Source organism: Pristiophorus japonicus, chromosome 9 (genome assembly GCF_044704955.1).
Source record: "Pristiophorus japonicus isolate sPriJap1 chromosome 9, sPriJap1.hap1, whole genome shotgun sequence".
In the NCBI taxonomy this organism is placed as follows: Eukaryota; Metazoa; Chordata; class Chondrichthyes; family Pristiophoridae; genus Pristiophorus; species Pristiophorus japonicus.
In genome coordinates this window covers 158,750,240-158,774,838 of record NC_091985.1, presented here as the reverse complement: position 1 = coordinate 158,774,838, position 24,599 = coordinate 158,750,240, and the positions used below count along the sequence as shown (strand labels likewise).

The following is a 24,599-nucleotide window of genomic DNA, read 5'->3' as shown; positions in this document are numbered from 1 at the left end:
AGATCACATGTCGCGTCCTTTAAAAGGCTGCTGTGCTTGAACTTCGGCGGAGTTCAGATGTACTCTGCAGGTCGTTAGAGTTGATGTGAACATCTCTAAAAACATCTTGACCACACTGTGACCGATTGGAATTGAAGAGGTGTGTTCGTCGGGACATTCCTTGTTTGTGTGCAATTGGTGGCAGACAGACAGCTACTGCAATGGGGCCTGTCCTTTCTCACCTCTCTTGGTGAACAAATACATGCAGCAGACTCGACATCGCCGAAGGAACGCTGCACTGCATTATGTGCCCAATGTACAAAGTGACAGACAGATGAGGAGGACCAGACGTTACACACCCCCTGCAAGTACAAGGAGAAGCATTCTTACTTCAACTTGCCCGACACCACCTGCCCTCGGAGACTGCGCTTCCACAAAGAGGTTATCACTGAGGTATGCCAGCTGGTAAGGGCAGATCTGCAGCCTACCAGCACCATCAGAACTGCACTGTCCGTCGAGGTCAAAGTCACCGCGGCACTGTCGTTCTATGCCTCGGGTTCTTTTCAGGCCACAGCTGGCGACATTTGCGGACTTTCTCAGCATGCCACACATTGCTGCATTGGACAGGTCACTGAAGCCCTGTACACACGCAGGAGGAATTTGATCAGCTTCCCTATGACCAGGGAGGCACAGAGTGAGAGGGCTGTAGGTTTTTCCAGAATTGCAAACTTTCCCAAGGTGCAGGGAGCAATAGACTGTACGCACATCGCGATGCAGGCACCTTTTCAGGATGCTGAGGTTTTCAGGAACCGCAAGGGATTCCACTCCCTGAATGTCCAGCTGATTGTTGACCATCAGCAAATTATACTGGCAGTGAATGCTCAATTTCCGGGCAGCATCCGTGATGCACACATCCTGCGTGAGAGCACAGTATCTGACTTGTTTAACAATCAGCCACAAGGTCAATGCTGGATGTTGGGGGACAAAGGATATGTCCTCACCACCTGGCTGATGATCCCCGCATGACACCTACACCGAAGCCGAGAGGTGATACAACGAGAGCCACAGAGCAATGTCGTGGAGAAAACCATTGGAGTGCTGAAGCAGCGCTTCAGATGTCTGGACCACTGAGGAGGTGAGCTCCAATACCACCCTGAGCAAGTAGCTCAATTCATGGTGGTCTGCTCCATGCTACACAACTTGGCTATCAGGAGGAGACAAGAATTGCCTGAGAGTCTGACAGTCCACCTCACCAGAGAGAGTTAGAGGAGGACGAGGAGGCGGACACTGACAGCGGCCCAGACAATCAGGCTGACACTGAAGCCATGCCCCCGCCCCCCTGTAGACCGCATGAAAGGGCCCATTGCGGCATGATAGCTGCAAGAGCCTTGCGTCAGGAGCTCCTCAATGATCGCTTTGCCTGAAAGAACGTTGTTGTTACGTTCAAGGCTCATACTCTGCTGAGTGTGCAGGTCATACATCAATGGTGGGCATCACCTTGGCGACAGTTAAAGTTTAAGTTAAGTGTGATTATACCCATTGATAAGGAATCACCAGCGTGTAATGGTGCAGCTATCTGAGCCAATGAGCTGCAAGGTTTTGTTAATTAAAACATTTAAACCGAACATTAGTCTGAAATCATCCGGTTTTCTGTACAAACCAACACCGCCCCCCCCCCCCCCCCCGTGCTTCTCCTCCACACCTCTACCCGTTCCCCTTACCCTCCTGACTCCAAGCTGCCTGGCTGAGGAGGTCCTCAGATAATCTTCATTTGGGGGTGGGTGAGGGGGTGGGGGGTGGTGATGGCCGAAGAGCTGCTTGGACGGATACGGGGGAGGGCGGTCCCGAGGTGGGAGTGTGCGCCGAACCATAAGCAAGATGTTGCTGCTGGCTCTCGTGTGGTTGGTAATGGGGGTGCGTCACCTTGGGATGCAGTGTGGTACACCGGGACCACTGGGAGCCCTCTGCCACCAGTGTTCCTGGCTACGAGCTCCAGGGCCTCCTCCATCCCTTTCATTTTATATGTTATTTGTTGGACAAAAACTCGGTGCCAACTATGTTCTTGGTGCTTAGTGGGCTTTTTGCTGCTGGTGAATCTCCATCGTTCCTCCCACAACAGGACAAGCACACACCACAGCCACACACGCTTTCAGTGCCTCTGAGCTCCCCCCCTCTCTGTCTCCTCTTCTGCGCATGTCATGGTGACCCTTGACCTCCAGAATCGCGGGAATCGAGCGTTGCCATGCCGTTGCTAAGGACGGCCACACTTTATGGCAGAGGGCCAGAAAAATTTAACGCTGCCGCCCATTTGATATCGCTCGCAGTAACGCCCATTTTCAAAAGTGTAAACTAGGTGCTTTGAGAGTGGGCGACCTGAAAACCCTTTATTAAAGCCCACGCCGGAAATAACGCCCATTTTTGGCCGATAAGCTCAAAAGTGGAGATTCTAGCCCATGGGGATAGTGCAGGAAGGTGAAGTTGAGGTAGATCATCAGCTATGATCTCATTGAATGACGGAGTGACTTGAGGGGCCAAATGGCCTACTCCTGCTCCTAATTGTTATGTTCTTATGATTCCCCTTTGAGTGAATGCCCGTGCCATTCTCCAGCCATTTACTGTTTGGGGGTATCCCACCGAAGGTGATCGTATTTGAACAACCTTGACTGAAATGCAGAAATTGATTGTGAATGAATGATCTCCGGTTACACTTGCATGTTTCATTACACAGTAGTGCAAGGTTAGCCGAGATTCTAAAGCCAGCTTTAACTTGTTTAAATTAAGTGGGTTAAAATACCTCATTCAGAAAATCGAATCTGCAAAGTCTGAATGCGGTATTAAAGCCGTGCCGTTGATTTTCTTGTTCTTGAATTTTTATCAATAGAATTTGCTGAAACATCCAGAACTGAGCAACAGCCAACTGCTGGCAGATTTTCTCTCCCCGGACGGCTGTGAATCACAGTTTCTGGAGAAGATTCTGCCGGATGTAAATCTGGGTGAGTATAATGGCCTCTTGGGACCATGCTGCATGATGCCCTACTGTCTGTAGTTACTTTTCTTTCCAAAAAAAATAGTAATTCACTGCTCTGAATGACACAACCATGAGCAGCCTGGGACTAGACACGGTTTTAAACATTAAAAAGAAATCGAGGATAGAGATGCATTGTATTATATCTTTTTATATTCAGGCAAATAAAAGGCCACTAACTAAGTTGGAACAAAACATTGGATAGCAACACACTTACGTGGCAGTATGGTGGGTGTCGTTGCTTAAAGGGCGCAAGGAAAGCTGCTTTCCTAGCTGAAAGCCGCAACATTTTCCAGCGTTTATTTTCAAGGTGCAATCAATTATTTTGACAAAAAAAACCAGTATCTGTTGAAATCTGCAACAGCAATTCAAATAACGGTGTAGGTGCGATTAAGAAACATAAGAAATAGGAGCAGGAGTCAGCCATTTGGCCCCCCATTTGCTCCGCCATTCAATAACATGGCTGATCTGATCATGGACTCAGCTCCACTTCCCTGTCCGCTCCCCATAACTCTTCACTCCCTTATCGTTCAAAAATCTGTTTATTTCCAACTTAAATATATTCAATGACCCAGCCTCCACAGTTCTCTGGGGCAGAGAATTCCACAGATTTACAACCCTCTGAGAGAAGAAATCCCTCCTCATTTCTGTTCTAAATGGACGACCCCTTATTCTGAAATTATGCCCCCTAGTTCTAGATTTTTCCACGAGGGGAAACAATTTCTCTGCATCTGCCCTGTCCAACCCCCTCAGTAACTTTTATGTTTCAATAAGATCACCTCTCATTCTTCTAAACTCCAATGAGTATAGGCCCAAACTGCTCAACCATAATTCAATCCTTTCATCTCAGGATTAACCAGTCATTTGAATTTCATATCATATTGAGTTTGTGTACAGCATTATTACTACCAAAAACCGTATTACGGTGAGCAGGAATGTGTTTTAATATTTGTAGATAATGTTTTTTAAAAAAAAAAAGCATCCAGTTATGCAGAGACTGCACTCCGACACATTCGTTCCTGGGTTGTTCTCAGTACCTTCACTTTCTGCCTTTCATCTCGGCTCGAACACTATAGCCCCGGCTTTAACCCAATCCCACCGGGCAGTGGGGTAGTTTAAATAGCAATAGGGGGTTTCGCGACTTGTTCCAAAGCGCCGCCATTTTAACCAGGGACATTTCAGGTGGGAAGGTCGCGACCCAATGACATCATTGGTGCTGAATGAGATTCTAATTCAATTGACGGGATGCTCACACGTCGGCAGACCTGCCAGTTTGGAGCATGGCAAGGAGACGTCAAGGTAGGATCTTTGGAAGGAGCAGGAATCCTTGGGCCTCATGCTGCGGCCTTCCTTTTCCCTTCCCCAATCAGCTCTGCAAACCCCAGCCCTTGCCCTATGCTGGGGACCGTTCCCTTGGATCCGCGGCAATGTCCCACTCCCACCCCAGTTCCTGCTCCTGCCCGTCTGCCTTGTCGTTGCTTAAAACCATTCGAGTGGCCCAGGCCTCGTACTGAGGAGTCCATGGGGGGGGGGGGGTTCCCTTCCTCCCTCCCTCCCTGCCCACCCCAAACATAATTGAGTTCAAATCGCCACTTGTGTGTGTCCTCGTGGGTAAGGCCATTTTGGTTCATTGTCCTGGTTAATCCTTGCCACTGGACCAAGAGCTAGCTCTGTCAAGCCCGTGTGGTGGCTAGTGTGCAATGGCCGCTCCACGTTAAAATACTCCAGGCACAGGCATCTTCCACCCTTCAAGATTTAGTTCGGGACCTGGAATATTAGGTCCTTCATTGACACACCTGTGAACTTTTTGACGTGGAAGCAAGTCATCCTCAACTCTAGGAACTACCTATGATGATGGCCGTTTTGAGGAATACCATACTTTCCACTGCGCAGCTAAATCCCAACGTCAGCCAGGAAGGAATGGAAAGACATGAACAGATAACGAGGCTGGAAGAATAAAAATTAATTAGCCAGTATCTCCTTTGTGGAAATAACATGAGCACTGTTCAATGGTAAATGAGATTGTTATAATAGACCACTTGTATCTTGAGCGCAGGGGTTTGTTACTAACTGAGTGAATTACAACCCATCAAATGTAATATTGTCTCATGTGTTGCAGGGAAGATTATCAAGTCTGTCCCTGGAAAGCTGATAAAGGAGGTAAGTTCTACATATCTTTTATAAATCATTGTTATACACTGGTTCCCCTGCACATCACCATCAGCCAAGGGTGAGCTGCTAACCTGTTCCCGGGACTTCAACTATGATGGGCTGTTGGGAAATGCCGGAGAGAAAGTTGTGCTAACTTGCCCGTTGATTTTTTTTCCCCCCCACCTCCTTATTCATCCTCTATCGCCCATTCCCACCATCATCTGATTGATCGCTATGTATCCTTATGCAGTCTTGATGAATGCTGCATCATGTGTGACCTTGAGAAATAGAGACTCGATGCTCGATATTCGGTCCCGCCGATTTCGAGGCGGTGTTACCGCCTGAGAGCTGATCTTAGCGCCGGGCGTTAGGTGCAGCCTCAAGCCGCAAAATTCAGTTTTAACGCCCGAAGGTGAGAGAGCAGTGCTAAAAGTGGCGTTGCGCACTCATCCTCGGGCGCCAACGGGGCGGGAGCTCAGGAGGCCGACTCAATTCCGCGAGGGGAGGCTGCCGGCTTGCGAGCTGGGAAAACAGTGAGAAAATAAAAACCAAACTTCCCCGAGCCACACCCACACTTCCCCACTGGTACAACTAATGAATAAAAGCTGAAGCAAATAAAGAAAAAAAACGTACCTTGCTCTCTGGGCGATTGTACCGGAGCACCGCGATGTTCCTTCCACCTTTCCCAGGCTGTACGGGACACCTGGCCGTCGGGCCCCCGTACAGACCAAACATCACGGGAGCGGCGCCAAGGGGGCACTGCACGCTGGATGGCGTCATCACGTGGGTGGCATTAGAGGGCACAGCGTCACCTCCTGGTGCCTCCACCGAAGACCAACTCGATCTCCACGGAGACGTGGACGCCACTCGCCGCCCACGGTAGGCCTTTGCCACCCATTAGCCGCCTCCCGCCGGCGTTAACGAGGGAATTCCAGCCCCTTAATCTCGTTGATAAAAGTTGGAAAGAAAGCCACTCAAGATAGCCGCTTTATCCACATTCATGGACCGGATGAGTCATCTAATTCCTTTATAGTGCTAGAGGAGTCCAACTTGGCTTTGTGTTTAAGCCATTGGTGGAAATTTGAAACAATTGCTGGAAACACTCAGCGGTCAAAGCCTTTGACAAATGATCCACATTGAAATGTTGCCTCCCCTGATTATCTCCACAGATGACACTTGACCTGCGGGGTGTTTCCAGCATTTTCTGCTTTTTGTTTTAGCTTCACCTTTATCTGATCTGTTAGCTGTTGCCTGGTGGTGCGTGCCTCTGCACTTCGCAGAGCCCATTCCTGTCCCCTGATGCTGCAAAGTTACGGCAACAATCGGCCAACTCCGCACAGGCCGCTGGTGCATTGTCAATCCAGCTTCTCGTGTGTCACTTTGTGTACGTACTTCTGCTTAAGGCCTGGCTGCTGCTAACATGGTCGGAGAATCTGGTTTGGATCGGTTTACTGAGCCAGACATGGTGCCAAGTCCATGCACAGTACGGAGGGCCATTGACCCAGAGCCTGTCAGCAGTCACAGCATTTTCTGCTGTCGACTTTGTCCTATGGGCAGGCATGGCTCTTCCAAGTTAGTTCATTCACTGGGTCATCAAACCTCAGTGACCCAAAAAAATAGTAATATTGAAATCACATTAGATATAAAGAATAATGAGTTACTTTTAATAATGATTAGATTTTGCCCAAATATGGGCCGGTGATAAATTACTGGGCAGTATTTTTACTTGCAATTGGGTAGGTGAAGCACAGCTTCTTTTCTCTCAAAGCATGGGGTGCAGTTCCACAGGTGCTGGATACATGCCGCGCCACACATGGCCATTCTTGATGTTTTTATGCATGTAGGCAGGCTATTTAACTGTGGGGGCATCATAACTGTTGGGGTGGAGGTCTAAGTGGTGCAATCCCCAGCCACAGTCTACGTGGCAGGCTCTCTTCAGCAGCGGTCACTGGCTAGGTATCAGGAGCAGAGGTGGGCATGGTCTCTCCCTCCTTACCCCGGGAGGGGCGGGGAGGGGGGGGGGAGGATTTCTCCCTTCTTACCCCAGGAGTGGGGGTGGGGGGGGATGATTTCTCCCTTCTTACCCCAGGAGGGGGGGGTGCGCAGGGACCCCGGGAGGGAGGGGGGTGATTTCTCCCTCCTTACCCCGAGAGTGGGGGGGGTGGATTTCTCCCTCCTTACCTCGGGAGGGGGTGGTGTGCAGGGTCTCCCCCTCCTTACCCCGGGAGGGGGGTGGGTGTGATTTCTCCATCCTTACCCCGGGGGAGGGGGTGTGATTTCCCCCTCCTTACTGGGGGTGGGGGTTGATTTCTCTCTCCTTATCCTGGGAGGGGTGGGGTGATTTATCCCGGGATTGGGGGGGGGGGGAGGTGATTTACCCCGGGAGGGGAAGGGGGGTAATTTACCCCGGGAGGGGAGGGGGGTTGATTTCCCCCTCCTTACCCCGGGGGGGGGGGTATGATTTCCCCCTCCTTACCCCGGGAGTGGTGGGGGGGGGTATGATTTCCCCCTCCTTACCCCGGGAGTGGTGGGGGGGGGTATGATTTCCCCCTCCTTACCCCGGGAGTGGTGGGGGGGGGTATGATTTCCCCCTCCTTACCCCGGGAGTGGAAGGGGGGGGGTATGATTTCCCCCTCCTTACCCCGGGAGTGGTGGGGGGGGGTATGATTTCCCCCTCCTTACCCCGGGAGTGGTGGGGGGGGGTATGATTTCCCCCTCCTTACCCCGGGAGTGGTGGGGGGGGGTATGATTTCCCCCTCCTTACCCCGGGAGTGGTGGGGGGGGGTATGATTTCCCCCTCCTTACCCCGGGAGTTGGGGGGGGGGTATGATTTCCCCCTCCTTACCCCGGGAGTGGTGGGGGGGGGGGGGTATGATTTCCCCCTCCTTACCCCAGGAGTTGGGGGGGGGGTGATTTCCCCCTCCTTACCCCGGGAGTTGGGGGGGGGGGTGATTTCCCCCTTCTTACCCCGGGGGAATACAGGTGAATCTGTGGACACACAGGCAGAGATCGGGTAACTCTCCCTAGCGACTGGACAATGAACCTGCGACCATTGAGCAGGTACGAATTGTAATAGCCCAGCATCGGGGAGGTTTAAATAATAGCGGGGCCAAAATTCCAGGTCCCGATAAGGCCTGTTATTGCTAGAATGCGGCGGCCAGGCAGCGGAATCTAATGGCCGTCGATTTCTGCTCGAATGGCCATCGCCAGCCAAATTCAGCATAGGAATGGTCCCCACTTCTGCCCCACCGCTGCTGAGCAGTCGTAAGTGCGTCATCAGTGCACGCACCGCCAAGACTCCCCACTACCCTCGGAATTCAGACCCAAAAATCTAATGCCTGCCGAGCGGTGCCCCCGACAGCTTTCTCTGTCGGTGCACCTTGCATTCTGTCTGTGAGCCCTGGAAGCACGGCGGCCATTTAAGGCGCGGGCCCACTGCCGCCGTCGCCATTTTATTGATTTTTGCCGGCCGGCTTTCATGTCGGCCGGACTATTGTGCCCCCGGGTTCGGCCGGGCCGCCAACAGGCCGCCTGGCACCCCGTCCCTGGTGGCCCAGTGGCCGATCCTAAAGAATCGCTGCTTCTCTCCCCTTTAAGTGAAGGGGAGAGCGTGGTGACACAGACGCACAATGAGGTCATCATCCCTCCGCTGCTGACTGTCAGCGGCGGGGAATCCGTTCCGCCCATCGCCAGCACTTACTGCCGCACTTCCGCCCCCATTGTGACCGACTTCCTGGCCTCTTTAATAAAAATGACAAAGAGCTGAATATTGATCAAGAGTTAACCTCATCCTACCCGGCGGTGAAAACACTTACTCTTTTTTTTAAGTGCGGCAGGTTTCTGGCGGGCCTGAATTTCGGCTCCACTGGCTCTTAACCAAAATTACAATAAAACATTTTAAAAATCGTGTCCACTACATTAATTTCTATTTTGCTTTTCTTCTGTTCCACTGCACAGTCCTCATTGAATGCCTCGTACTGTTTATTTTATACACGTTGCACTTGCTGTATAATTTAAGCAGCTGTATTATTCCCCTGTTGCTGCTGTGTAGAAAGGCCAGCATCTGGAGTCCTTCCTTGCCGCATTCATCAACTCGTGTGAGGCTCCCAAACCTAAACCAAGCAGGCCGGAGCTCACCATTCTCAGCCCCACCTCCGAAAACAAAAAGAAGGTGAGGAGTTGCAAGCCGGTGCATTTGGCAGATGCTTTGTGAGGGAACCAATCGATGATACATTACCACCCTTTTTCTTCATAATCGACCTCCTCTTGGGCCATCTAGGTGTGATTTGAAATTGTAGTGCAATCTTGTGTCATGACTGAATTATTCCTCGGGTGGACTACACACTTGCCATCAGTGAATAGTGTACGCTCCCACCAATGTATGTGCCCATGAATTTGGTCATTTGGAAGAAAAAAAAAGGGTAAATTTAATGAATTTAACAATTTTGAACTATACTTGGACTGGGACTTCAATACCGTTAAGCTTTAGAAGAATGAGAGGTGATCACTTTGAAACATACAAAATTCTTACAGGGCTTGACAGCATAGATGCAGCGAGGATGTTTTCTCTGGCTGGGGAGTCTAGAACCAGGGGTCACAGTCTCAGAATAAGGGGTCAGCTATTTAGAACTGAGAAGAGGAGAAACTTCTTCACTTAGAGGGTGGTGAATCTTTGGAATTCTCTGCCCCAGAGGGCTGTGCAGCCTCAGTCTTTGAGTATATTCAAGACAGAGATCGATAGATTTTTGGATATTAAGGGAATCAAGGGATATGGGGATAGTGCAGGCAAAGCTTCTATAGATATGTGAAGAGAAAAAAATTAGTGAAGATAAATGTAGGTCCCTTGCAGTCAGAATCAGGTGAATTTATAATGGGGAACAAAGAAATGGCAGACCAATGGAACAAATACTTTGGTTCTGTCTTCACTAAGGAAGACACAAATAACCTTCCGGAAATACTAGGGGATCAAGGGTCGAGCGAGAAGGAGGAACTGAAGGATATCCTTATTAGTAAGGAAATTGTGTTAGGGAAATTGATGGGATTGAAGGCCGATAAATCCCCGGGGCCTGATAGTCTGCATCCCAGAGTACTTAAGGACGTGGCCCTAGAAATAGTGCATGCATCGGTGGTCGTTTTCCAACAGTCTATAGATTCTGGATCAGTTCCTATAGATTGGAGGGTAGCTAATGTAACCCCACTTTTTTAAAAAGGAGGGAGAGAGTAAACAGGAAATTATAGACTGGTTAGCCTGACTGGGGAAAATGTTGCAGTCAATTATTAACGATGTAATAGCAGCGCATTTGGAAAGCAGTGACAGGATTGGTCCAAGTCAGCATGGATTTATGAAAGGGAAATCATGCTTGACAAATTTAGAATTTTTTGAGGATGTAACTAGTAGAGTGGACAAGGGAGAACCAGTGGATGTGGTGTATTTGGACTTTGAAAAGGCTTTTGACAAAGTCCCACACAAGATTAGTGTGCAAAATTAAAGCACATGGTATTGGGGGTAACGTATTGACGTGGATAGAGAACTGGTTGGCTGACAGGAAGCAAAGAGTAGGAATAAACGGGTCCTTTTCAGAATGGCAGGCAGTGACTAGTGGGGTACCGCAAGGTTCAGTGCTGGAACCCCAGCTATTTATAATATACATTAGTGATTTGGATGAAGGAATTGAGTGTAATATCTCCAAGTTTGTAGATGATACTAAGCTGGGTGGCAGTGTGAGCTGTGAGGAGGATGCTAAGAGTCTGCAGGGTGACTTGGACAAGTTAGCTGAGTGGGCAAATGCATGGCAGATGCAGTATAATGTGGATAAATGTGAGGTTATCCACTTTGGTGGCAAAAACAGGGAGGCAGAATATTATCTGAATGGTGACAGATTAGGCAAAGGGGAGGTGCAACGAGACCTGGGTGTCATGGTACATCAGTCATTGAAAGTTGGCATGCAGATACAGCAGGCGGTGAAGAAGGCAATTGGCATGTTGGCCTTCATAGCGAGAGTATAAGAGCAGGGAGGTCTTACTGCAATTGTACAGGGCCTTGGTGAGGCCACACCTTGAATATTGTTTACAGTTTTGGTCTCCTAATCTGAGGAAGGACATTCTTGCTATTTAGGGAGTGCAGCGAAGGTTCACCAGACTGATTCCCAGGATGCCAGGACTGACATATGAAGAAAGACTGGATCGACTAGGCTTATATTCACTGGAATTTAGAAGAATGAGAGGGGATCTCATAGAAACATATAAAATTCTGACGGGATTGGACAGGTTAGATGCAGGAAGAATGTTCCTGATGTTGGAGAAGTCCGGAACCAGGGGTCACAGTCTAAAGATAAGGGATAAGCCATTTAGGACCGAGATGAGAAACTTTTTCACCCAGAGAATTGTGAACCTGTGGAATTCTCTACTACAGAAAGTTGTTGAGTCCAGTTCGTTAGATATATTGAAAAGCGAGTTAGATGTGGCCCTTATGGCTAAAGGGATGAAGGGGTATGGAGAGAAAGCAGGAAAGGGGTACTGAAGTTGCATGATCAGCCATGACCATATTGAATGGTGATAAAGGCTAGAAGAGGTGTATGGCCTACTCCTGCACCTCATTCTTGTATTCTTCTGTTCTTCTGCAGGTGGTGACACTGGTCCCCACAGGTCTGATTGCTCATATATAGCCATATAGGACCATGGTGTTAGTGGGACTGTGGCTATTTGAAAAGTTCACATTAAAACTGGCCAGTTTTAGGAGTGGCAAATTATTAAGAAAATAAATTAAGTGTGTGAATGTAAAAATTGAAGTAAATGCTTTTATATTGCCTTTCTACAACATGGCCATCATGAACTCTTTATGACAACGTATTCATTCTGAAAAGCAATGTATGTTAAGAAAGATAACATTTATATCTAACAGCACTTCCTATTTACCACACTGATTTCCTGTAGTCACAATTTGGTAATGTTTTTGTGGCATTGATGCCTGGAGATCACATTTCATCTGCCTCTGTAACTTTTAATAGGATAGATGAACTGCTGCTATTCAGTCCTCCCAGCACTGGTGATTGGGGTCACCCAAGGTTAAGTGAGTGAGCAAAAATTAAGCAATGAAGAGAGATTGCAAAATGCAGCAGTACAGAGGGATCTGGGGGTCCTTGTGCATGAAACACAAAAAGTTAGTATGCAGGTACAGCAAGTGATCAGGAAGGCAAATGGAATGTTGGCCTTTATTGCAAGGGGGATAGAGTATAAAAGCAGAGAAGTCCTGCTACAACTGTACAGGGCATTGGTGAGGCCACACCTGGAGTACTGCGTACAGTTTTGGTCTCCATATTTAAGGAAGGACATACTTGCATTGGAGGCAGTTCAGAGAAGTTTCACTAGGTTGATTCCTGAGATGAGGGGGTTGTCTTATGAAGAAAGGTTGAGCAGGTTGGACCTATACTCATTAGAGTTAGAAGAATGGGAGGTGATCTTATTGAAACGTATAAAATTCTGAGGGGGCTTGACAGGGTAGATACAGAGAGGATGTATCCCCTGGTAAGGAAATCTAGAACTAGGGGACATAGTTTCAGAATAAGGGGTCGCCCATTTAAAACTGAGATGAGGAGGAATTTCTTCTGAAGGTTGTGAATCTTTGGAATTCTCCACCTCAGAGAGCTGTGGAGGCTGGGTCATTGAATATATTTAATGGCACTATTTTGAAGAAAAACATGGGAGTTCTGGCCAATATTTATCCCTCAATCAACATAACAAAAACAGATTAACATTGACACATGGAAACATAGAAAATAGGTGCAGGAGTAGGCCATTCGGCTCTTCGAGCCTGCACCACCATTCAATAAGATTATGGCTAATCATTCCTTCAGTACCCCTTTCCTGCTTTCTCTCCATACCCCTTGATCCCCTTAGCTGTAAGGGCCATATCTAACTCCCTCTTGAATATATCCAATGAACTGGCATCAACAACCCACTGCGGCAGAGAATTCCACAGGGTAACAACTCTAAGTGAAGAAGTTTCTCCTCATCTCAGTCCTAAATGGCCTACCCCTTATCCTAAAACTGTGTCCCCTGGTTCTGGACTTCCCCAACATCGGAAACATTCTACCTGCATCTAACCTGTCCCGTCCCGTCAGAATCTTGTATGTTTCTATGAGATCCCCTCTCATCTTTCTAAACTCCACTGTATAAAGGCCCAGTTGATCCAGTCCCTCCTCATATGTCATCCCGGGAATCAGTCTGGTGAACCTTCACTGCACTCCCTCAATTGCAAGTACGTCCTTCCTCAGATTAGGAGACCAAAACTGGACACAATATTCCAAGGCCCTGTACAACTGTAGTAAGACTTCCCTGCTCCTATACTCAAATCCCCTTGCTATGAAGGCCAACATACCATTTGCCGTCTTCACTGCCTGCTGTACCTGTATGCCAGCATTCAATGACTGATGAACCATGACACCCAGGTCTCGTTGCACCTCCCCCTTTCCTAATCTGCCGCCATTCAGATAATATTCTGCCTTCGTGTTTTTGCCACCAAAGTGGATAACCTCACATTTATCCACATTATACTGCATCTGCCATGCATTTGCCCACTCACCTAACCTGTCCAAGTCACTCTGCAGCCTCTTAGCATCCTCCTTACAGCTCACACCGCCACCCAGCTTAGTGTCATCTGCAAACTTGGAGATCTTACTCTCAATTCCTTCATCTAAATCATTGATGTATATTGTAAAGAGCTGGGGTCCCAGCACTGAGCCCTGCGGCACTCCACTAGTCACTGCCTGCCATTCTGAAAAGGACCCGTTTATCCCGACTCTCTGCTTCCTGTCTGGCAACCAGTTCTCTACCCATGTCAGTATATTACTCCCAATACCATGTGCTTTAATTTTGCACACCAATCTCTTGTGTGGGACCTTGTCAAAAGCCTTTTGAAAGTCCAAATACACCACATCCACTGGTTCTTCCTTGACCACTCTACTAGTTACATCCTCAAAAAATTCCAGAAGATTTGTCAAGCATGATTTCCCCTTCATAAATCCATGCTGACTTGGACCGATCCTGTCACTGCTTTTCAAATACGCTGCTATTTCATCCTTTATAATTGATTCCAACATTTTTCCCACTACTGATGTCAGGCTAACCGATCTATAATTACCCGCTTTCTCTCTCCCTCCCTTTTTAAAAAGTGGTGTTACATTAGCTACCCTCCAGTCCATAGGAACTGATCCAGAGTCGATAGACTGCTGGAAAATGATCCCATACATCCACTATTTCTAGGGCCACTTCCTTAAGTACTCTGGGATGCAGACTATCAGGCCCCGGGGATTTATCGGCCTTCAATGCCATCAATTTCCCTAAAACAATTTCCCGCCTAATAAGGATATCCTTCGGTTCCTCCTCCTCACTAGACCCTCAGTCCCCTAGTATTTCCGGAAGGTTATTTGTGTCTTCCTTCGTGAAGACAGAACCAAAGTATTTCTTCAATTGACCTGCCATTTCTTTGTTCCCCATTTTAAATTCACCTGAATCTGACTGCAAGGGACCCACGTTTGTCTTCACTAATCTTTTTCTCTTCACATATCTATAGAAGCTTTTGCAGTCAGTTTTTATGTTCCCAGCAAGCTTCTTCTCGTACTCTATTTTCCCCCTTTTAATTAAACCCTTTGTCCTCCTCTGCTGAATTCTAAATTTTTCCCAGCCCTCACGTTTGCTGCTTTTTTTGGCCAATTTATATGCCTCTTCCTTGGATTTAACACTATCCTTAATTTCCCTTGTTAGCCACGGTTGAGCCCCTTCCCAGTTTTATTTTTACTCCAGACAGGGATGTACAATTGCTGAAGTTCATCCATGTGATCTTTAAATGTTTGCCATTGCCTATCTACTGTCAACCCTTTAAGTATCATTTGCCAGTCTATTCTAGCCAATTCGCGCCTCAAACCATCGAAGTTACCTTTCCTTAAGTTCAGGACCCCAGTTTCTGAATTAACTGTGTCACTGTCCATCTTAATAAAGAATTCTACCATGTTATGGTCACTCTTCCCCAAGGGTCTCGCACAACAAGATTGCAAATTAGTCCTTTCTCATTTCACATCACCCAGTCTAGGATGGCCAGCTCCCTAGTTGGTTCCTCGACATTTTGGTCAAGAAAACCATCCTAATACACTCCAGGAAATCCTCCTCCACCGCATTGCTACCAGTTTGGTTAGCCCAATCAATATGTAGATTAAAGTCACCCATGATAACTGCTGTACCTTTATTGCATGCATCCCTAATTTCTTGTTTGATGCTGTCCCCAACCTTACCACTGCTATTTGGTGGTCTGTACACAACTCCCACTAGCGTTTTCTGCCCCTTGGTATTCCGTAGCTCCACCCTTACCGATTCTACATCATCCAAGCTAATGTCCTTTCTTACTATTGCATTAATTTCCTCTTTAACCAGCAATGCCAACCTGCCTCCTTTTCATTTCTGTCTATGCTTCCTAAATGTTGAATACCCCTGTATGTTGAGTTCCCAGCCTTGGTCACCCTGGAACCATGTCTTCGTGATGCCAATTACATCATACCCGTTAACTGCTATCTGCGCAGTTAATTCGTCCACCTTATTCCAAATACTCCTCGCATTGAGGCACAGAGCCTTCAGACTTGTCTTTCTAACACACTTTGCCCCTTTAGAATTTTGCTGTAATGTGGCCCTTTTTGCTTCTTGCCTTGGGTTTCTCTGCCCTCCACTTTTACTTTTCTTGTTTCTATCTTTTGCTTCTGCCTCCATTCTACTTCCCTCTGTGTCCCTGCATAGGTTCCCATCCCCCTGCTATATTAGTTTAACTCCTCCCCAACAGCACTAGTAAACACTCCCCCTCGGACATTGGTTCCAGTCCTGCCCAGGTGCAGACCGTCCGGTTTGTACTGGTCCCACCTCCCCCAGAACCGGTTCCAATGTCCCAGGAATTTGAATCCCTCCCCTCTGCACCACTCCTCAAGCCACGTATTCATCTGAACTATCCTGCGATTCCTACTCTGACTAGCACGTGGCACTGGTAGCAATCCTTTTGAGGTCACTACCTTTTGAGGTCCTACTTTTTAATTTATCTCCTAGCTCCCTACGTTCGTCTTGTAGGACCTCATCCCGTTTTTTACCTATATCGTTGGTATCTATATGCACCACGACAACTGGCTGTTCACTCTCCCTTTTCAGAATGCCCTGCACCTGCTCCGAGACATCCTTGACCCTTGCACCAGGGAGGCAACATACCATCCTGGAGTCTCGGTTGTGGCCGCAGAAACGTCTTATCTATTCCCCTTACAATTGAGTCCCCTATCACTATCGCTCTCCCACTCTTTTTTCTGCCCTCCTGTGCAGCAGAGCCACCCATGGTGTCATGAACTTGGCTGCTGCTGCCCTCCACTGATGAGTCACCCCCCCCCCCCCCCCCCCCAACAGTACCCAAAGCGGTGTATCTGTTTTGCAGAGGGATAACCGCAGGGGACCCCTGCAGTACCTTGCTTGTACTGCTCTTCCTGTTGGTCACCCATCCCCTATCTGGCTGTGTACCCTTTATCTGATCATTATCACATTGCTATTTGAGAGAGTATGCTGTGTGCAAATTGGCTGCCATGTTTCCCACATTACAACAGTGACTACACTCCAAAAGTATTTAATTGGATTTAAAGCACTTTGAGATGTCCCGTGGTCATGAAAGGCGCTATAGAAATGCAAGTCTTTTTTTATATATATTTAATATGGAGATACAGATGTTTGAATAATAAGGGAATGAAGGGTTATGGGGAGCGGGTGGGGACGTGGAGTTGAGGCCAAGATCAGATCAGCCATGGTCTTACTGAATGGTGGAGCAGGCTCGAGGGACTAAATGGCCTCCTACTGCTCCTATTACTTATGTTCTTGTGTCTGCCCAACAAAGACAGGTAAAGGACAAACCATTTCCTCCAACAAGCTGTGCCCAACATCAGGGGAGGTTGACGAGTGATATGATCAAAGTCTTGCATGCAGTGCATACTTTCTGTAAGCGTTGCACGTACTTCGTGTCACATTTCAGACATCTGACGGTCCCAGGCTCACTGAGAGCGACATGATCAGAAATCAGTTCTCTGTATTCATGTTTAGCACCATGTATTTGGTTTGGATAGTGAATGACTGCGTGTGTAAATGAACGTATGAAGCACCGTGGGTATTTAAAACTGAGATGAGGAGAAATTTCTTTGAGGGTTGTAAATCTGTGGAATTCGCTGCCTCAGAGAGCTGTGGAAGCTGGGTCATTGAATAAATTTAAGACCGAAATAGACAGTTTCTTAAACGATAAGGGGTTATGGGGAGCGGGCGGGGAAGTGGACCTGAGTCCATGATCAGATCAGCCATGATCTTATTAAATGGCGGAGTAGGGTCGAGGGGCCTATTTCTTATATTTTTAGTATTTGGTTTGGATAATGAATGATAGCGTGTGTAAATGAATGTATGTGAAGCACCATGTTTCAAAGTCGTTGAAGAAAAGGCAGGTTCATTAGTAGGTCTAATGGTTCCCTTTCTTCCAGCTCTTTAATGACTTGTACAAAAACAATGCCAACCGGTCCGAAACCACAGAGAAGAAGTACAACCAGAACTACTTCATGGAAATGATGACATTGGATGGCACTTATGATTATCTGATGTACGTGGGTAAGTGAGCATTTAGACTTGGCTGGAGAATTCAAGCGAGTAAGTGTCTCCGTGAAAGACGGCATCCTCCAGAATTGTGGCTCCTTTAAAGTGGTATAGTTGTCCCAGCTGTGTCTGACTTCCATGTTTGTAGTGGATGCAGACACAGCAGATTCAAATGGGTCATGCATGCTGGTGAGATGCTTTTTTAATGTGATATAATACCTTGGGGATAAACAAGTGGTTAAAATCCTGCTCATTATGATTGTGCTCTCTTACAAAACTGAATGCCACCTTCCATTTTATTCTGACATTGGGGACCCTGTTGTACTGCCACTTGAAGGATATCTGCTGGTGGTTATTACAGGAACATAGAAGCAGAAGTCGGCCATTCAGCCCCTCCTGCCTGTTCTGTCATTCAATCAGATCATGGCTGATCTGTCACTCAACTCCATTTACCTGCCTTTGCTCCAATCTCTTGATACTCTTACCTAACAAATCTATCAGTCTCCGTCTTGAAGATTTCTACTGATGCACCCACAGCCTTTTGAGGGAAAGACTTCCACTATCGTCTGTGTAATAAAAGTGCTTCCTGATTTCACTCCGAAATGGCCTGGTTCTCATTTTAAGGTTGTACCCCCTTGTTCTGGATTCCCCCGCCGGAGGAAATCGCTTCTCTGCATCTACCTTATCGAATCCAATCCGCTCTCAGGATGTCACCTTTTAAGCCCCTTCGACCTATTAGGCAAAATTAGTCCACCAAAAATAAGGAATTGATCCTGCAAAAGTGAGCAATACAGAGGGTTATCGAGCAATGTTCCCTCTAACCTGCACGGCCGTGTCGCGCAGGTCCAGCTTTTCAACTGTGACATTCCGCACCTGTGCGAACCTTTGAATGGGTCGCACAGCCCGTTAAAGGGACAGCGCACACCCCCCAAAAAATTAAAGGGAAGATGGTTATCAGTTTTAAAAGAACCTTTGTTCATGGGCATGCTGCAGAAATGCTCAACATAAAGGCCCTTAGAGCAAACCAAAACTTGAAGCTTATGAACGAGGCTGTGATATCTTACCACAGAAAGTAGGAAAGCAGTACCGACAATTTAAATCACTTCAATCAAATGTGGAACACACTTGTGTTAACAGTTTATGATTCAGTGTTGGATGTTGGTCACTGCACATTCACTGCCATTCTAAACATTGCTTTATCTCAACGCCCTGCAGTGGTGATCACAGAACATCTTACCTAGGGTTGGGATTGTAGCTTCTGCAACTCCCATGAGCTTTAATGACGGACTGATGACGTCCTTGTAGGGCAGAGTCTATTTGGAGAGAGTTTGGACCCAAAGAATCTGGGGAAGAGATTCGGTCGCACCTCATTTGGGGCGTTAACCCAGGCAGAGCGGTTCTTTTAGCGCCTTGAAAAGGTTTGCGCCTCTCACCCAGAAATTCATCAGAATCAGTTGAAGAGCTGACAGGAGCTCTATATTAGCCGTTGCACACCAGAGTTTGGGGGGTGGGGGTGGGGGGGTGGTTTGGAAAGTTTGGTCGGTACACTTTGCGGGCCCATTGCGCATTCACGAACTTCAAGTCATACCCCGGGAAAAGCCGAGTCTTAAAGGCGCGGTATAGTAATGCATCCATTACAGTTTTCAAAACTATTTGTTTTCAACCTGTACTGTTATGTCTGTCTGCCGCTGCAAACACGGAGCTCCCGCACCGTGCTGTGTGTGATCGTTGCACTGACTGTGACCTCCGAGGGATGTGCTTCCTCATCCCTTTAAGTAGCCACCAGTTAACGACTCTGCAAGCCTGGACCCACTGATTTTCCAGACGTTGTTATTGATGGGCGCTCAATGAGGCAGCTGCATCGAATTTACCGACCGGGGCACAAGCGTGGGCGTTACACCAGGAATCCGTCAGGATCGGAGCGATCGTCAGCAGCCAGGCACGAGCGGTTTGTGCCCCCGGTGTGCCTCGAATGAATTTTCCGTCGGGGCACTAAATGCTGCACTCCCGGTCGATAAGCACTTGCGCTCCCATTAACGCCCTCTCTGGCCGCTAGCCGAGGCGTCCGGCAGCCGAAAATCCAGCCCTCTGACTTTAATCACTTGAATCTGTTTTTGAATAATTTGGTTGGGTCTGATCATGATTGAGCAGTGGGTGTGTCAACAGCAGTGAGAGTATCGGCAAACAACTGTTTTCACACAATACATGAAACTACGTAGAGATGAATCTCTCAGTCACTTTTTAAGAACATAAGAATTAGGAACAGGAGTTGGCCATTTGGCCCCTCGAGCCTGCTCCGCCATTCAACAAGATCATGGCTGATCCGATCATGGACTCAACTCCACTTCCCTGCCTGCTCCCCATAACCCTTTATTCCCTTATCGTTTAAGAAACTATCTATCTCCACCTTAAATATATTCAATGACCCAGCCTCCACAGCTCTCTGGGGCAGAGAATTCCATAGATTTACATCTGAGAGAAGAAATTCCTCCTCATCTCAGTTTTAAATGGGCGGCCCCTTATTCTGAGACTATGTCCCCTAGTTTTAGGTTCCCCTATGAGTGGAAATATCCTCCCTGCATCCACCTTGTCTAGCCCCCTCATTATCTTGTATGTTTTGATAAGATTACCTCTCATTCTTCTGAACAATGAGTATAGGCCCAACCTACTCAACCTATCTTCATAAGTCAATCCCCTCATCTCCAGAATCAACCTAGTGAACCTTCTCTGAACAGCCTCCAATGCAAGTATATCCTTCCTTAAATATGGAGACCAAAACTGTACGCAGTACTCCAGATGTGGCCTCACCAATACCCTGTGTAGTTGTAGCAGGACTTCTCTGTTTTTATAATCTATCCCCAATAAAGGCCAACATTCCATTTGCCTTCCTGATCACTTGCTGTACCTGCATACTCACTTTTTGTGTTTCATGCACAAGTACCCCCAGGTCCCTCTGCTCTGCAGCACTTTGCAATTTTTCTCCATTTAAATTATAATTTGCTTTTCTATTCTTTCTGCCGAAGTGGATACCCTCACATTTTCGCACATTTTATTCCATCTGCCAAATTTTTGCCCACTCACTTAGCCTGTCTATATCCCTTTGCAGATTTTATGTGTCCTCACAGTTTGCTTTCCTACCCATCTTTGTATCATCAACAAACTTGGCAACATTATACTCGGTCCCTTCATCCAAGTCACTAATATAGATTGTAAATAGTTGAGGCCCCTGTATCGATCCCTGTGGCACCCCACTAGTTAGTATTTGCCAATGGAAAATGACCCATTTAGCCCGACTCTCTATTTTCTGTTAGTTAGCCAATCCTCTATCCATGCTAATATATTACCCCCAACCCCGTGAACTTTTATCTTGTGCAGTAACCTTTTATGTGGCACCTTATCGAATGCCTTCTGGAAGTCCAAATACACCACATCCACTGGTTTCCCCTTATCCACCCTGCTCGTTACATCCTCAAAGAACTCCAGCAAATTTGTCAAACATGATTTCCCTTTCATAAAACCTGCTTGATTGAATGATGCTTTTCCAAATGTTCCACTACTGCTTCCTTAATAATGGACTCCAGCATTTTCCCAGCGACAGATGTTAGGCTAACTGGTCTATAGTTTCCTTCTTTTTGTCTGCCTCCTTTTTTAAATAGCAGCGTTACATTTGTGGTTTTCCAATCCGCTGGGACCGCCCCAGAATCCAGGGAATTTTGGTAGATTACAACCAATGCATCCACTATCTCTGCAGCCACTTCTTTTACGACCCGAGGATGTCAGTCATCAGGTCCAGAGGACTTGTCCGCCTTTGGTCCCATTATTTTACCGAGTACTACTTCTTTAGTGATAGTGATTGTATTAAGTTCCTCCCTCCCTATAGCCCCTTGATTGTCCACTATTGGGATGTTTTTATTGTATTCTACCGTGAAGACCAATACAAAATATTTGTTTAGAGTTTCTGCCATCTCCATGTTCCCCATCGCTAATTCCCCGGTTTCATCCTCTAAGAATCTTGCCTTTCTTAAACAGGTGCCCTGTATCATAATGTATTAAGGACTTTGCTTAACTGTACAGTACTGATACAACCATAAATGTACAAAAGGGGAAGAAACATTGGCTTTGTCGATCTATTTTTTTTAAAAACACGTTTTTCTGCATTTGTTTTAAAATCAAAGTTTCATCAGTGCTGCTATTTAGCCAGACTATTCCATATCGTAACATCAGTCAGTTAGGTCAATGTCAGTTTTAGACAGGACTTTCTCCTTTATTCGAACTTCCTGAGTTGGCCACTCTTTTCCTTTTTATATACCTGTAGAAACTCTTACTATCTGTTTTTATATTTCGTGCTCGTTTACTTTCATCATCTATCTTCCCCATTTCTATCATGTTTTTTGTCATTCTCTGCTGGCTTTTAAATGTTTCCCAATCCTCTGGCCTCCCACTAGTCTTAGCCACATTGTGTATGCCCTTGTTTTCAATTTGATACAATCCCTTATTTCCTTAGCTAGACACGGGTGGCTATCCCTTCTCTTACGGTCTTTCCTTCTCATTGGGATATATTTTTGTCGCGAGTTATGAAATATCTCCTTAAATATCTGCCACTGCCCAGCAACCATCCCACACTTTAATCTATGTCCCCAGTCCACTTTAGCCAACTCTGCCTTCATACCTTTGTAGTCTCCTTTATTTAAGCTTAGGACACTGGTTAGAGATGCAACTTTCTCACCCTCCAACTGAATTTGAAATTCAACCATGTTATGGTCACTCTCCTGGAGGATCATTTACTAGGAGATCATTTATTAATCCTGTATCATTACACAGTACCAGATCTAAGAGAGTCTGCTCCTCGGTTGGTTCCACAATGTACTGTTCAAGGAAACTATCCCGGATACACTATGAACTCTTCCTCAAGGCTACCCTGGCCGATTTGCTTTGTCCAATCAATATGAAGGTTAAAATGGCCCATGATTATTGCCGTTCCTTTTTTAAAAGCCCCCATTATTTCTTGATCTATACTCCATGTCCAACAGTGTAGCTACTGTTTGCATCGTAGGCAGTCCCTTGAATCGAGGATGACTTGCTTCCACGCCAAAAAGTTCAGAGGTGTTTCAATGAAGGACCTAATATTCCAGGTCCTGAACTACATCCTGAAGGGTGGAAGATGTCTGTGCGTGGATTTTTTTAACGTGTGGTGGCCGTTGCACACCAGCCACCACACGGGCTTGACAGAGCTAGGTCTTGGTCCAGTGGCAAGGATTAACCAAGACGACTGGAGACTAGCTCTGCTACTGTTACAGCTACTGTTAGGGGGCCCTTAGACTACACCCACCAGCAACTTTTTCCCCTTATTATTCCTTATCTCCACCCAAACTGATTCTACATCTTGATCACCTGAGCCATACACTACATTGCATTAGAGAGCATACAGAGGAAATTTATGTTACCAGGACTGGAGAACTTACACAACAAAACGTCTATTAGGTTATGAAGTGACTTGAAAGCCTGTTCATATGTACGGAAATCATGATGTACGCAGGAGACTGGACTGAATTCAGCGGCATGACGTGCTCACTGACCTACATGGGGTCCGGAAATAACGCCTCTTTTAAAAATTTTCATCCTCGTTTTCAAATCCCTCCATGGCCTCGTCTCCCTCTATCTCTCTAACCTCCTCTAACTCCACAACTCTCCATGATCTCTGCGCCCCTCCCACTCTGGCCTCTTGCACATTCCCGATTTTAATTGTTCCACCGTTGGTGGCCATGCCTTCAGCTGCCTGGGCCCCAAGCTCTGGAAATTCCTCCATAAACCCGTCCGCCTCTCTTACCTCGCTCTCCTCCTTTAAGGCGCTTCCTCTCTGACCAAACCTGTTCTAATATCTCCTTATGTGTCTCATCGAATCATAGACGTTTACAGCACAGAAGGAGGCCATTTCGGCCCATCGTGTCCGTGCCAGCCAACAAAGAGCTATCCAGCCTAATCCCACTTTCCAGCTCTTGGTCCGTAGCCCTGTAGGTTACGGCACTTCAAGTGCACATCCAAGTACTTTTTAAATGTGGTGAGGGTTTCTGCTTCTACCAGCCCTTCAGGCAGTGAGTTCCAGAACCTCACCACCCTCTGGGTGAAAAACATTCTCCTCAAATCCCCTCTAAACCTCCCCCTAATTACTTTAAATCTATGCCCCCTGGTTGTTGATCCCTTTGCTAAGGGAAACAGGTCCTTCCTATCTACTCTATCCAGGCCCCTCATAATTTTATACACCTCAATGAGGTCTCCCCTCAGCCTCTTCTGTTCCAAAGAAAACAAACCCCAGCCTATCCAATCTTTCCTCATAGCCAAAATTCTCCAGTCCTGGCAACATCCTCGTAAATCTCCTCTGTACTCTCTCGAGTACAATCACATCGATGTCAAATTTTGTTATGCTCCCATTAAGGACCTTAGGATGTTTACCTATATTTAAATGTTAGTGCAAAGGAGGAATGAGGAACATCTGGTCGGAATGAATGAGAACGGAGAGAAAATGTATCTTTGGACACCAGCCAACATAAGGATGAGAGTTTTGTTGAACACAAGTTTCATCATGTTGACCTCATCTTTTACATGGATTGGGGTCATGGGATTTTGTTTGGGGAGGGGATTCGGGAGGCGCTTGTGCTTTTGAATCTTATATATGGAATACTCTATTCGAGACTACATATCATCATCATAGTCAGTACCTCAAAATCGAGGAAGACTTGCTTCCACTCTAAAAGTGAGTTCTTGGGTAACTGAACAGTTCAATATGGGAATTACAGTCTCTGTT

General features: G+C 46.9%; 1 protein-coding gene across 7 annotated transcripts in view; it reads left to right on the top strand.

The window, feature by feature from the left end:
• Window positions 1-24,599, top strand: part of snx14 (sorting nexin 14) — a 186,759-nt gene that overhangs the window by 126,378 nt on the left and 35,782 nt on the right. For 6 of the 7 annotated variants that reach the window (XM_070889997.1, XM_070889995.1, XM_070889994.1 and 3 more), the window contains 4 exons: window positions 2,861-2,972; window positions 5,124-5,164; window positions 9,207-9,326; window positions 17,689-17,812. In XM_070889997.1, the coding sequence (XP_070746098.1) occupies window positions 2,861-2,972; window positions 5,124-5,164; window positions 9,207-9,326; window positions 17,689-17,812 (397 nt within the window). The remainder of the gene's footprint in view (window positions 1-2,860; window positions 2,973-5,123; window positions 5,165-9,206; window positions 9,327-17,688; window positions 17,813-24,599) is intronic. The other variant, XM_070889999.1, reaches the window with a different exon arrangement.